The sequence below is a fragment of the Felis catus genome, chromosome D4 (assembly GCF_018350175.1).
Source record: "Felis catus isolate Fca126 chromosome D4, F.catus_Fca126_mat1.0, whole genome shotgun sequence".
In the NCBI taxonomy this organism is placed as follows: domain Eukaryota; kingdom Metazoa; phylum Chordata; class Mammalia; order Carnivora; family Felidae; genus Felis; species Felis catus.
In genome coordinates this window covers 24,849,536-24,861,828 of record NC_058380.1, presented here as the reverse complement: position 1 = coordinate 24,861,828, position 12,293 = coordinate 24,849,536, and the positions used below count along the sequence as shown (strand labels likewise).

At 37.6% G+C, this 12,293-nt stretch overlaps 1 protein-coding gene across 2 annotated transcripts in view; it reads left to right on the top strand.

The window, feature by feature from the left end:
- Window positions 1-12,293, top strand: part of UBQLN1 (ubiquilin 1) — a 45,289-nt gene that overhangs the window by 26,237 nt on the left and 6,759 nt on the right. For both annotated transcript variants that reach the window (XM_011288267.3, XM_011288266.3), the window contains exons 3-7: window positions 74-189; window positions 4,076-4,338; window positions 4,812-4,970; window positions 5,149-5,383; window positions 10,387-10,529. In XM_011288267.3, coding sequence (XP_011286569.1) covers window positions 74-189; window positions 4,076-4,338; window positions 4,812-4,970; window positions 5,149-5,383; window positions 10,387-10,529 — 916 coding nt within the window. The remainder of the gene's footprint in view (window positions 1-73; window positions 190-4,075; window positions 4,339-4,811; window positions 4,971-5,148; window positions 5,384-10,386; window positions 10,530-12,293) is intronic.

Sequence of the window (12,293 nt, the reverse complement as noted above, 5' to 3'; positions counted from 1 at the left end):
TCTGGAATTTCAGAGATTCTTTTAAAAATAATTAGCTCCACTGTATACACCATGATATGATTACTTTTCCTAGGCCTCAGGATCATTCAGCTCAACAAACAAATACCAGTGGAAGCAATGTTACCACGTCATCAGCTCCTACGACTAACTCCACATCTGGTTCTGCCACTAGCAACCCTTTTGGTTTAGGTAAGTGTCTTTAGTTATTTTATAGGGATAGGGAAAAAAAACTCCTTTTCACCAAGGGTAATTTTGGATAAAATAGAATGAAACATTAAATCATTTCCACAACAATGACTATAACTTCTATAACTTACTTCTTTAATTGTGGGTATTAAAAAAGTAGTTAGGAATACAGATACGCTTGGATAGCTTACGTTTGCATTTAACAAATGGTAAATAAGTGACTTTTTTTTTTTTAAATAATGAAAGCGATGTAGTATATGTGTACCTGATCTGCCACATAGTTGAATCTGAGGAAGATTAGCTAATTGTTGATCATAAGCTAACCCCCTGAATATAATTTTCTTATTTGTAAAGTGAAGGACTCAGATTGCATCTGTGTCTTGAACACACAGAGGAGGGCTGGGGCCTGGGAGTAAGTAAGTGGGTTGGCTAAGGAGCTCCTGCATCAGCCAAAACAGTTTTTTCTTTTTCTTTCTTTCTCTTTCTCTTTCTCTTTCTCTTCTCTTCTCTTCTCTTCTCTTCTCTTCTCTTCTCTTCTCTTCTCTTCTCTTCTCTTCTCTTCTCTTCTCCCATTTTCCCTTTCCCTTTTGTTCTTTTTAATGTTTATTTATTTTTATTATATTTTATTTTTGAGAGAGAGGGAGCGTTCACAGAAGAGTGGCAGAGAGAGTGGGGACAGAGGAGCCAAAGCAGGTTCTGCTCAGAAATCAGAGAGCTTTCTGCAGGGCTTGAACCCATGAACCGTGAGATCATGACTTGAGCTCAAGGCAGACACTTAACTGACTGAGCCACCGAGGCCCCCTTACTTACTTATTTACTTACTTACTAACTTACTTATTGAGAGCGTGCAAGCAGGGGGTGGGGCAGAGAGAGAGAAGGAGAAAAAGAATTCCAAAGGGGCCCCGCTGCTATCAGTGCAGAGCCCAACATGGGATTCAGTCTCCCAAACTGTGAGATCATGACCTGAGCTGAAATCAGTAGTTGGTTGCTTAACCAACTGAGCCACCCAGGTGCCCCCAAAACCACTTCTCTTACATTAGTTTTATACTGAGGTTCTGTGGAAGGTTTTGTTGGGGAAAAACAAGTATTAGAAACTAACAGACGTTGAACTAGATAGATAAATGGCACGATGCTTCTTTCAGTTCTTAAGTTTATGATAAATACAATAGTACTTTGAAATGACATTTAAAAAAATATATACAGTTTTTACCTATCAAGGATTATACCTTTGCTTCATCCAGAAAAAGTTTCTTAATAATTCAGTTTTTTGCCAACTATGTTGGAAACATTTTAGGGCATGGCAGGGATTCACATTTGCCTTTCTTTTTTTTCTTAACTTTTACATTTTTGCTGCTCTTGTTTTCTAAAAATGATCATAGGTTGAATGTGTCTTCTTTTGGTATGTTTTAGATGGCAAAATTATTGACATGAACAATTCTAGAGAGATTAGGATGAAATGATTTCATGTTTAGAGTCATGAAAGGTATTGTTGAGGTAAATCACTCTCCTCTTTCCTCATTTTAAAGGCAAAGAAATTGAAGCCCAGACCAGCTTTTAGTTAATTTGAGGCCATATATCTCCCCATTTCCTTCATTTCCAGTCTCATTCTTACTCCTCCTATCTCAGTTGCTTTTCTTCATCAGTTATTCCATTTAGCCTATATCATAGATTAGCCTGTTTTTGGTGCCTGTTCTCACCAAGGTCTATCCTGGATGTAAATGCTACAGAATGCCACCACTGCCCTTTCCTTAGCTTTCCTTCTTTTTTTTTTTTTTTTTTTTTTTTTTTTTTTTTTTAATTTTTTTTTCAACATTTATTTATTTTTGGGACAGAAAGAGACAGAGCATGAACGGGGGAGGGGCAGAGAGAGAGGGAGACACAGAATCAGAAACAGGCTCCAGGCTCTGAGCCATCAGCCCAGAGCCTGACACGGGGCTCGAACTCCCAGACCGCGAGATCGTGACCTGGCTGAAGTCGGACACTTAACCGACTGCGCCATCCAGGCGCCCCATCCTTAGCTTTCCTTCTTAGCCATCTTTGGAAGAGGCATTTTCTGTTTTGTCTGTATTTCCCTTTCACTAAGTTTGCTGTGCTCTTTTTTTCCCACATCAATTTACTGAAAATTCCTTTGATAAGGTCACCATTGACTACTTAGCTTGCCAAATTTAGTGACATAGTTTTGTTTTAATTTAGTCTTTTAAAGCTTACCAGTCTCTTCTTGAAATTTCCTTTAACTCCTGATACTGTTTTCCCTGGTTAATTTTCTGACAGTTTTTTTCTGTCTCATTTATGGGTCTTTTTTTTTCCTGGTCGCTATTGTTCTCCAGAGTTCTGTCTTGTCTTCTCTTACTCTACTTATTTTACCCAAGTGACATTATCCTCCTGTGTCTTGGTGACTCTTAAGTCAAGACCTTCAGCGCTTCTGAACTCCACGTCTTGTGTTCAACCCTCCTCTTCAGTATTACCTGATGTTCTCTAAGTACGTTAGTCTGTTTGTGTTTCCTCAGAAAACAAAAGAAAACAAATGCAGAAACTCTTATTTTGCCTCTCAAACTACTACCTGTCCCCCACTAAATCTCTTTCCATACCTCTTCTTCTATCCCACCCCATGCACTTATTCCCTGTTTGACTTCCTTGAATGAATGCATTTGGTAGGTTATATAATTTTACAAAGTTAGCATTTTATGATAAGCACTCAGTCATCTTCGTGGATCTATTAGGTTTCTCCATGTCGTAATTCCTCTAAAGAGACACCTGTTTCCATTGTATGTCCTGGCCTTTTCTCTCCTTGATTGGCAACAGCTCTGTTCTAACCAGAGTTTATAGGTGGTTTATAGGTTTACTTGTTAAACTTAAACCAGTTTTCTGGAAAGAGGTCATTTAGAAGTATAAGCCAGTATATATTTTTCATCTCTTCTTTAATAGGGCATATTCTAGGGTGTTTCTCTGACACCAGCCAATTCTCTAATACCATCTGGGTGTCTAGTAGCTCAGTTCTGATGGTAACTACCTGGAGCTAGTGTCAGATCCCACAGATTTAAAGGACTTAGTCCAAGACTGCCTCTGCTTCAGATACCAGTCTAGGTCTGGACCACCTGTTGATCTGACCTGCAGGCTATAAATTGGGGAGTCTCACAGTTCCCCTCCAGGTTTGATAATTGCTAAAATGGCTCACAAAACTCAGGAAGACACTACTTATGTTTACTAGTTTATTATAAAGGGTACACTTCAGAAATAAACAATGGAAGAGAAGCATAGGGCAAAGTATGGGGATGTGGGAGAGTTGGGGAGGTCTGGTCATATCACCCTAATAGCACCTAGAAGTGTTCACCGAAATGGAAGTTCTCTGAATCTCATTACTCAAAGAGTTTTTACAGAACTCAGCCTTTAATCTATCCCTTTTTCCTCTCCTTCCTGGAGGTTGGTGGGTGGGTCTGGAAGTATCAACTCTTCTGTCACTTGCTCTTTCTGGCGACCACTCATTCTGAGGCTAAGTGCCCCACCCTAAATGTTATTTAGCATAAATGGTGTGTGATCTAAAGGGGCTTATAATATGTAACAAGACTCTCCCTTCACTCTGGAAATTCTAAGGCATTTAGGATCTCTGTGCCAGGAATCTGGGATAAAGACCAAAAATGTGTTATACCATACAGAGGAAATTCATATTTTCGTTGTATCATTTCAACTTAAATATCAAAGTGAATAAATTTCTGGCTAATTTTAATTACAGAAATCAAACACGTATTTATGAAAGTAATAGGAATTCTCTTTGCTTTAAAATGGTTTTCTGTTATGGACTGAGTCAGTTTTGCATTTTCATATTTTAGCACAATCATGTTAATGATAAAATTTCTGAGTTTCACTTATGTGTCTTTTTCTTTTATCTTAGGTGGCCTTGGAGGGCTTGCAGGTCTGAGTAGCTTGGGTCTGAATACTACTAACTTCTCTGAACTACAAAGCCAGATGCAGCGGCAACTTATGTCCAATCCTGAAATGATGGTCCAGATTATGGAGAATCCCTTTGTCCAGAGCATGCTGTCAAATCCTGACCTGATGAGGCAGTTAATTATGGCCAATCCGCAAATGCAGCAGTTGATACAGAGAAATCCAGAAATCAGTCATATGCTGAATAATCCAGATATTATGAGACAAGTATGTGGAAAGTTAACTTCAGTTCATTTAGCTAAAGAATTATGCACTTATTTCTTATTTAATTTTCTATGCTTAAGGAGCTTGCCTTTTATAGATGGCTAAGCTGCAAAAAGAAATCCCAATATTCAGGAAAACTCAACAATGCACTAACTTGGACTGTTTGAACTTTGCATTTTCTGCTATATTTTAAAGACCACTGTAAATAATTATTTTGCAGATTTAAGAAAGAAAAAAAATCTGATTCAGGAGATAGGCATTCACTTAATAACAAAGTGCTTCTTTCTTGATGTTATTTGAATGTTACATTGAGGTGAAATCCAACAGGAATTATTTAAAATAATTTTCTGATTTAAATATTGAAAACTGCTAATTCATGGAATTAGAAAACTTGTAAAAATCAGCTGTGGTCGCTAACAGCTAAATTAATTGATGTGTATTTTGGGTGCCTTTTTATACGGATATCTTTTTCTTAGACATTGGAACTCGCCAGGAATCCAGCAATGATGCAAGAAATGATGAGAAACCAGGACCGAGCCTTGAGCAACCTAGAAAGCATCCCAGGGGGATACAATGCTTTACGGCGTATGTACACGGATATTCAGGAACCAATGCTGAGTGCTGCACAAGAGCAGGTGATGATAACAGTGGCCCGAAGATTTGGGCACAAGGGGAGCTCCTGTTTTAACACAGATATGTGTGTGATTGAAGGGTACTTTTATATGGGGAATATGATTTTCATTAAAAAAGAGTTCCATGTCTGTTATTTAAACAAAACCTTATTCTTCATGATTTTTGTGTCTTTTGTTACAGTTTGGTGGTAATCCATTTGCTTCCCTAGTGAGCAATACATCCTCAGGTGAAGGTAGTCAGCCTTCTCGTACAGAAAATAGAGATCCATTACCCAATCCATGGGCTCCACAGGCTTCCCAGAGTTCATCAGCTTCCAGTGGCACCAACAGCGCTGTGGGGGGCACTGGTAGCAGTGCTGCCGGTGGCACTGCTGGGCAAAGTTCATCTGCACCAAATTTGGGGCCTGGAGTAGGAGGTAGGCTCCTAACAGCTCACACTTTTTTTCTTTGTAGTCCTCACTTATGTGAATAATGAAAGCATTTCTTATACTGTTCTTCTTTGTGCTTCCGTGTGTGTGTGTGTGTGTACGTGTGTGTGACAAGTAGCTTTTAGGAGTTATCTTTTCATGTTGCAAGCTTTTAAATGGAAGCTTTAAATATGTAATGATTAGTATAACACTTGTGTGTGTTATAGTGGGAAGGGTTACTGAAGATTTCCAGAGTCAGTTTTATGTTTTTATATTCTCATAAGATGGTTTTGGGAGAAGTGGGTGGTCCTCTGATTTCAACACTTACTCTACAAGGACTTATTCTAGAAGGTGAGGAAATCTTAGAGCAGGAGTCGGCACATTTTTCCTACAAAAGGCCAGGTAATTCTTTATGCCTTGTGGGCCAAGAACAAAGTTGAGAATATTATATATGAGAGAAAATACGTTACAATAATAAAAACGTAATAATTGAGTGTAGTACTTTTTCATAAGTATTTACTAATGATAGGAATGGAATTCTTTTTTAGGGATGACATTTTGCTTAATTGGTGTTCATTGTTTCCTGTTGTCAAAGCCAAATCGTATATTCATCTATTAATAATGTGATACGTAATGAGATTTTATTTATTCCAGAAGTAATGGTTTTAATAGCCTAGTCATCAGTTGGAAGCATTTATAGGATTCTGTTAGATTCTTCTTTCCTTTCAACATACCACTGCAGATTAATCACTTCCAATTGAAGGTTAGGTGGTAGGACCTTAATCAAACACTTAAATGAATTTTGAAATGTGGAAATTTTCCTTGCACTTGCACTGAGGTAAAAAAAAAAAAAAATGCGGGAACAGTAGTGTGAACTAAGAACATATCTACTGCAAATTTGTGGGAATGGAGATCTTGTTTTAATTTCTGACAGCAAGAGAATGTATAAAGCATTGCTTGTCATTTCAACAATTTCTGTTATTGTCAAAATGACTTTACCACAGTATGAGTTTCACATGTTTCCATGCTGTTTGCCTTGTAATTTTGAGTTGGATTCATTGGGAAACATTACCAACTCTCTAGCAAAAGGTAATGTCCCAAGTCATTCAGTGTTTGGGAATAGTGGTTAAGTGGTTCAGAATTTCAATCTTAGCCTTGAGCTAAAAAAAAAAAAAAAAAAAAAAAAAAAATTGCAGTAGAATTTTACCTCTTAAAAAACAAAAACCTTACCTCTGCCAAGCCATCAAACTGCTGCTCTGTGGTTGGGCAAGTTGGGATATTTCTGATAAAAATTCATGGAATTAACTAGGGCACACAGTTCACAAGAGTGAAATGGTGTTCACCATTTATACTCCTATTGCTTGAATAGCATCGTAGTTTAAAATACTTTCCAGAGTGCCTGCTGATGAATGAGACCATGAATAACCATAGTTTCTAAATAACTTATATTTTTATAAGCTTTTTGTATCTGTCTAATCCTTTCAGTCCTCCGTGTGTTTTTATTATCAGATATACACATCTTAGCTGATTCTGTTTCAGGTTGTATTGAATTAGTATTTTTTTGACTCTGTTGTTTTTTTAATGTTTGTTTATTTTTTTGAGGGAGAGTGCACATGTGTTTGAGAGGGTAGGGTGCAGATTGGGAGAGAGGGCTGGGTCGGGCGGGGGGTGTGTGGGGGAATCCCAAGCAGGCTTCACGCTCAGTGCAGACCCAGACTTGGGGCCCATCCCACAACCCCCGGGATCACGACCTTAGTCAAAATCAAGAGTTGGACACTCAACTGACTAAGCCACCCAAGCACCCCTAATTTGTATTGTTTTTTAATTGAATATTGATGCTGAGCCCATATTAATCCCATGTACTTAACTCTTGAGAAACTGTTCTCCTTGAAGGGCTAATAGATTTAAACAAGTTTATTTTTTCTGGACACATTTATTTGTCTGCTGCGATCAAGATTTCATTAAGCATGCCACTTACTCACCACTAATACACCGCTTTTCTTGTTTGGCTAACAAGCCACTTGGAAACTTAACTTGGTTGTAGCCTTATTTTTCACTTTTTTAACTTCGTAAAGAAATCTGGCTATGATGAGAGGACTGCGTTTTAAATTTTGTATTTTTCTGACTGTTGCTTGCCTCCAAGTTGGGAATACTGCAATAAGTGCTTAGTCTAGCAGCATTAGAGTATATTTTATTTTAGTATCATTGCATAAAAATACAGTATTTTGCCATCTCATTTGATAAAATAATTCATGCTCCATTGTGCCTTAAAAGCACAATGTTTGTAGTCCAGCTCTCCCTTTTTCTTCTAGTTGTTATGTGACTGGTATGTACTGGTAGTAAAAAATAGAAATAAAATAATAACATGGTACAGCAATATGTGTAGTGTGAGGCATAACTGAGTCACAGTGGTCTGTGGTGCACTGAGCAGCAGTCTGGAGCAGCAGGAGTGTGCCACACACAGCCCCTGTCACAACTACTCAACTCAGTGTCTACAGTGCACAAGCAGCCATAGACTGTAAATGAATGAGCGTGATTGTGTTCTAAGAAAATGTGGATGGATGCTGAAATTTGAATTACATATAGTTTTCGCATTTCACAAAATAGTTTTGTTTCTTTAACCATTTAAAAGTGTAAAAGCCTGGGGCACCTGTGTGGCTCAGTCGGTTGAGCGTCCAGCTTCGGTTCGGGTCATGATCTTGTGGTTCATGAGTTTGAGCCCTGCATCGGGTTCACTATATACTGTGTTAGAATACTCTTAGATTCCGGGATGTGGAAAATAACCTACCTAACTGAAACAACATGAGAAAATAGGAAAAAAAGAATTGTTACCAAACCCCACCCCCAGCAGAATTATAATAAACTGGAAAGGTAAACAGGCAGTGTCAAATGTTTTAAGCCTGATCAAATTACACTGGATGGAGTGAGGGCAGAAGGGAAATGAAAAAGCTAATGAGTTAAGTTTGCATATAAGTTTGAGAATACAGTAAAACCTTGGTTTGCGAGCGTAATTCATTCTAAGACATGCTTGTAACCAAAGCACTTGTGTATCAAAGTGAATTTACCCATAAGAAATAATGGAAGCTCAGATGATTCGTTCCACAACCCAAAATACTCATATAAATAAATGATTACAATGCCGTAATATAATAAAATATAAAATATAGAGAAAAATAAACAAATTAACCTGTATTTACCGTGGCTGGTGTGAGGGAGACAAGAGAGAGGAGGGATGTTGTGTAGGACCACTTTCACTATCACTAACAGAATCACTGTCCCCTTGCTCAGTGGAATCTTTTTTTCATGCAGCTATCAAATGATCCTTGCTTTTGCCTCCTTTTCAGGATTTTGTGGCAATGTGACATTGCCTTATTTGGGTGATGCTTTTCTTTTTTTAATGTTTATTTATTTATTTTTGAGTGAGAGAGCGTGAGTAGGGGAAGGGGCAGAGAGAGGGAGACACAGAATCCAAAGTAGGCTCCAGGCTCAGAGCTGTCAGCACAGAGCCCAACATAGGGATCGAACCCATGAATGGGGAGATCATGACCTGAGCTGAAGTTGAACGCTTAACTGACAGAACCACCCAGGCGTCCCTGGGTGTGCTTTTCTACAAAATGTTGCAGATTCCCATATTTTATATATCTTCCTAGTCTTCATTTGAAATGAGGGATTCCTCCACCTTTTTCTCCTCCTCTGCAGACAAGATGCAGACGTAGACTTCTTATAAAACTTTGCAATTTCAGCCACTTGCGTACCTCATTTGTACTTCTCTATGATTTCCTTCTTAACATTCACTGTTACCATCTCCTCCTTAACGCCTTTCTTTTCAACCTTTTTCTGCATGGGAACCATTGTATACGCTTGGCATCAATGTTGAGATCAGTATAGTATTAATAAACTCTTGTCATATAATGTATTTGATATAACTGGCAATAAGGCAGCAGAGGAAAGTGTCTGTATCTGCAGGCAGCCTGACCTAGAATGAAGCAAAGCATTTCTAAGCTTATTCTTGTATGGAAAAGCAAAGGACTGTCTGTAGGTGCTTTGAAGTGACAAAAATACACTGGTGCCGGTTGTGGGCACCTTCCAACCTTCTGAAAAATCATTCATTTCTCCCAAACACTGACTGTGACCTGAGACTAAGCATTCAAGCATAGGAGACGATCACTCACAATCCTGCAGCGAGAGAGAGAGAGAGAGAGAGAGAGAGATAATGAATATCATTGGCTCAGTTGTGATCATGTGCTACTCGTATTGTAAGACATCACCTGTCAAGTTAAAATGTATTAGAAATGTTTGCTCGTCTTGTGGAATACTCCTAGAGCAAGCTACTTGCAATCCAAGGTTTTACTGTATATTTGAGTTTGAGTATATCTAGTCAGCAAGTAAAAATCTGGATACATGTTTAACAAAGTAGTTTTCAAAGAAAGTTCAAAGAAACTTTCAGAGAAAGTTTGGAAACGTTGGCCAAGACTCATTCACTTTATGGGGATTTTTCAATAACAATGTTGACCACATCTAGTTTTTGCCTCTTAAATTGATTTTAGAACCTAGCCTTTCCATTAGATGTGATTTTATTGTAAATACAACCAGAATTTTTAAAATCGTAAGGCACCTGGGTAGCTCATTCGGTTAAGCTTCTGACTCTTTATTTCGCTCATGTCATGATCTCACAGTTGTGAGATTGAGTCCCACATCGGGCTCCTTGCTGAGCATGAGGCCTACTTGTGATTCTCTCTATCCCCCTCTTTTCTGCTCCTGCCCCACTTAGGCACACTCTCTCTCAAAATTTAAAAAAAAAAAAAAAAATCATAAGCCCTCCTTTACTGGTATATGTTGAGCATGTGGTTTTGGAGATCTTAGTTTTAAAATTCTTTTTTAGTTCAGTTGATTAGGAATTTGCATGCTCATTTACAGTTCCTAAAATTATGCACAGTATATATTTTAAAACTTTCACTTTAGTTTGTCTTTTCCTTGATACAATGTGTTGTTTTTTTTAAACAAACTTTCAGCTAGTATGTTCAATACACCAGGAATGCAGAGCTTGCTGCAACAAATAACTGAAAACCCACAACTTATGCAGAACATGTTGTCTGCCCCCTACATGAGAAGCATGATGCAGTCCCTAAGCCAGAACCCTGACCTTGCTGCACAGGTGAGTTTGTAATTGTATTCAAGAGGACTGTGCACTGTGAATTGAAATTGCATAATCAAATAATTGTGATTTTGATACATTTGTGTTATGTTGTGTTAGCTGTAGAAAAGTAGGTAAACTGTATCTCTCAATATTTTGGACAGTTTGTTCCTTTGCTGTAAGTTAATTCTTCATATATAATTAAACAGCTTCATCTCTGCTATTCATTGGCTAGGAAGAAGTGTAGGTTTACTTTGTATCTACCTATATTGATTTAGGAGATGACTACAAAAGTTTTAGATTGCTCACCCTTTGGAAGATGTATTCTTTAGTGAAATGTAGATCTTGAAAGTGATTAAGAAGTGTTAATACATTTCTTGGAATACTTCTTTTATTAGGTCACATAGATTTTGAGTAATAGGTTCAAAATAGCAGTTATAAAATAGCCTGATATTGTTTATTTTACAGGCAGAAATTTGCAGGGACAGTGTTCTTATTCTTTCTGCTATAAATTTCTGCCCCCTAAGTTAGTATAATGGTCTTTTATTAATTTACTAATTTTCTAACTCATTTTGAAGAGACCATAACTAAGGGAATTAGTGGACTCAACCTTGGCTGAACATTTAGGATCACTTTGGGAGCTTAAAAACAACAACAATAACAAACCATGCTCCATTCTGAGAGACTTTTATGTAATTACATTGCACTTCCTCTATCCCCAAAGTTCGCTGGGTGATTCTGATGGGCCCCTAGGTTAAGAACCATTGGAATTGAAAAACATTGGAGAATTGTTAAATAACCTTGATCATCTATAGTTCATATTTACTGTGTAGAGTATTAGGGATTTTAAAGATTTCCCGTTACAGTGTATACCCATTTGCAAAATTCTAAAAGCTTTTAAAGGTAATCAGTTTCAGGGTGCCTGGGTGGCTCAGTCGGTTTAAGCGTCTGACTTTGCTCAGGTCCTGATCTCACAGGTTCGTGAGTTCATGCCCCACATCAGGCTCTGTGCTGACTGCTCAGAGCCTGGAGCCTGCTTCAGATTCCGTGTCTCCCTCTCTCTCTCTCTCTCTCTCTCTGCCCCTCCCCCACTCATGCTCTGTCTCAAAAATAAACACTAAAAAATTGTTTTAAAAAAGTAATCACTTTCTTCATGATGTCAAATGGAATGATTTTCATTTTCTAAATTTTGGAACTATATGGATTTCAAGTACATAATGGCAGATAGCTTTGAGTTACAGTCCTCAGCAATAACTTCTGCCCTCTTTAATGTTTGTGGAATTGGAAATAGAGAACAAGTTTTTAGGTGAGTTTTTGTATACTCTTATTAATGTAAAAGTATTCTGAGTTATTAGTATTAAATGGTGTCGCTTACTGTGTTCACAGCACTTTTGTTTAAAATAAGTGTGGGATACTTCTTGATGATTGTGGTGGTGGTGATTTTTTGTCATATATGTCCCAAGTCTCTAGGATTTTAAACAGATGGAGTTTTGGACACAATTATATTTCTCAATCATTGCTTTTCTTTTACTGCTTGGTTAACTTTTCTTGTGGTTGTCTGTATTCAATATCTTCAGACACAGAGGCTTTGGGAAAGTGAGTAATTAAACATATTTAAAAAAAAAACAAAAGTGTTTAAATAAAAATAAAATGAGTGTAGAAAAATATATATGTTGAGTGATCATATTTATATGTTTTTAAATGTCTATTTGACTAATTAGCGTTGAATGTGCATCTCGTTTAAGTTTTTTGACTTTAATAAGCACATTCTCAGCCATTTAATTG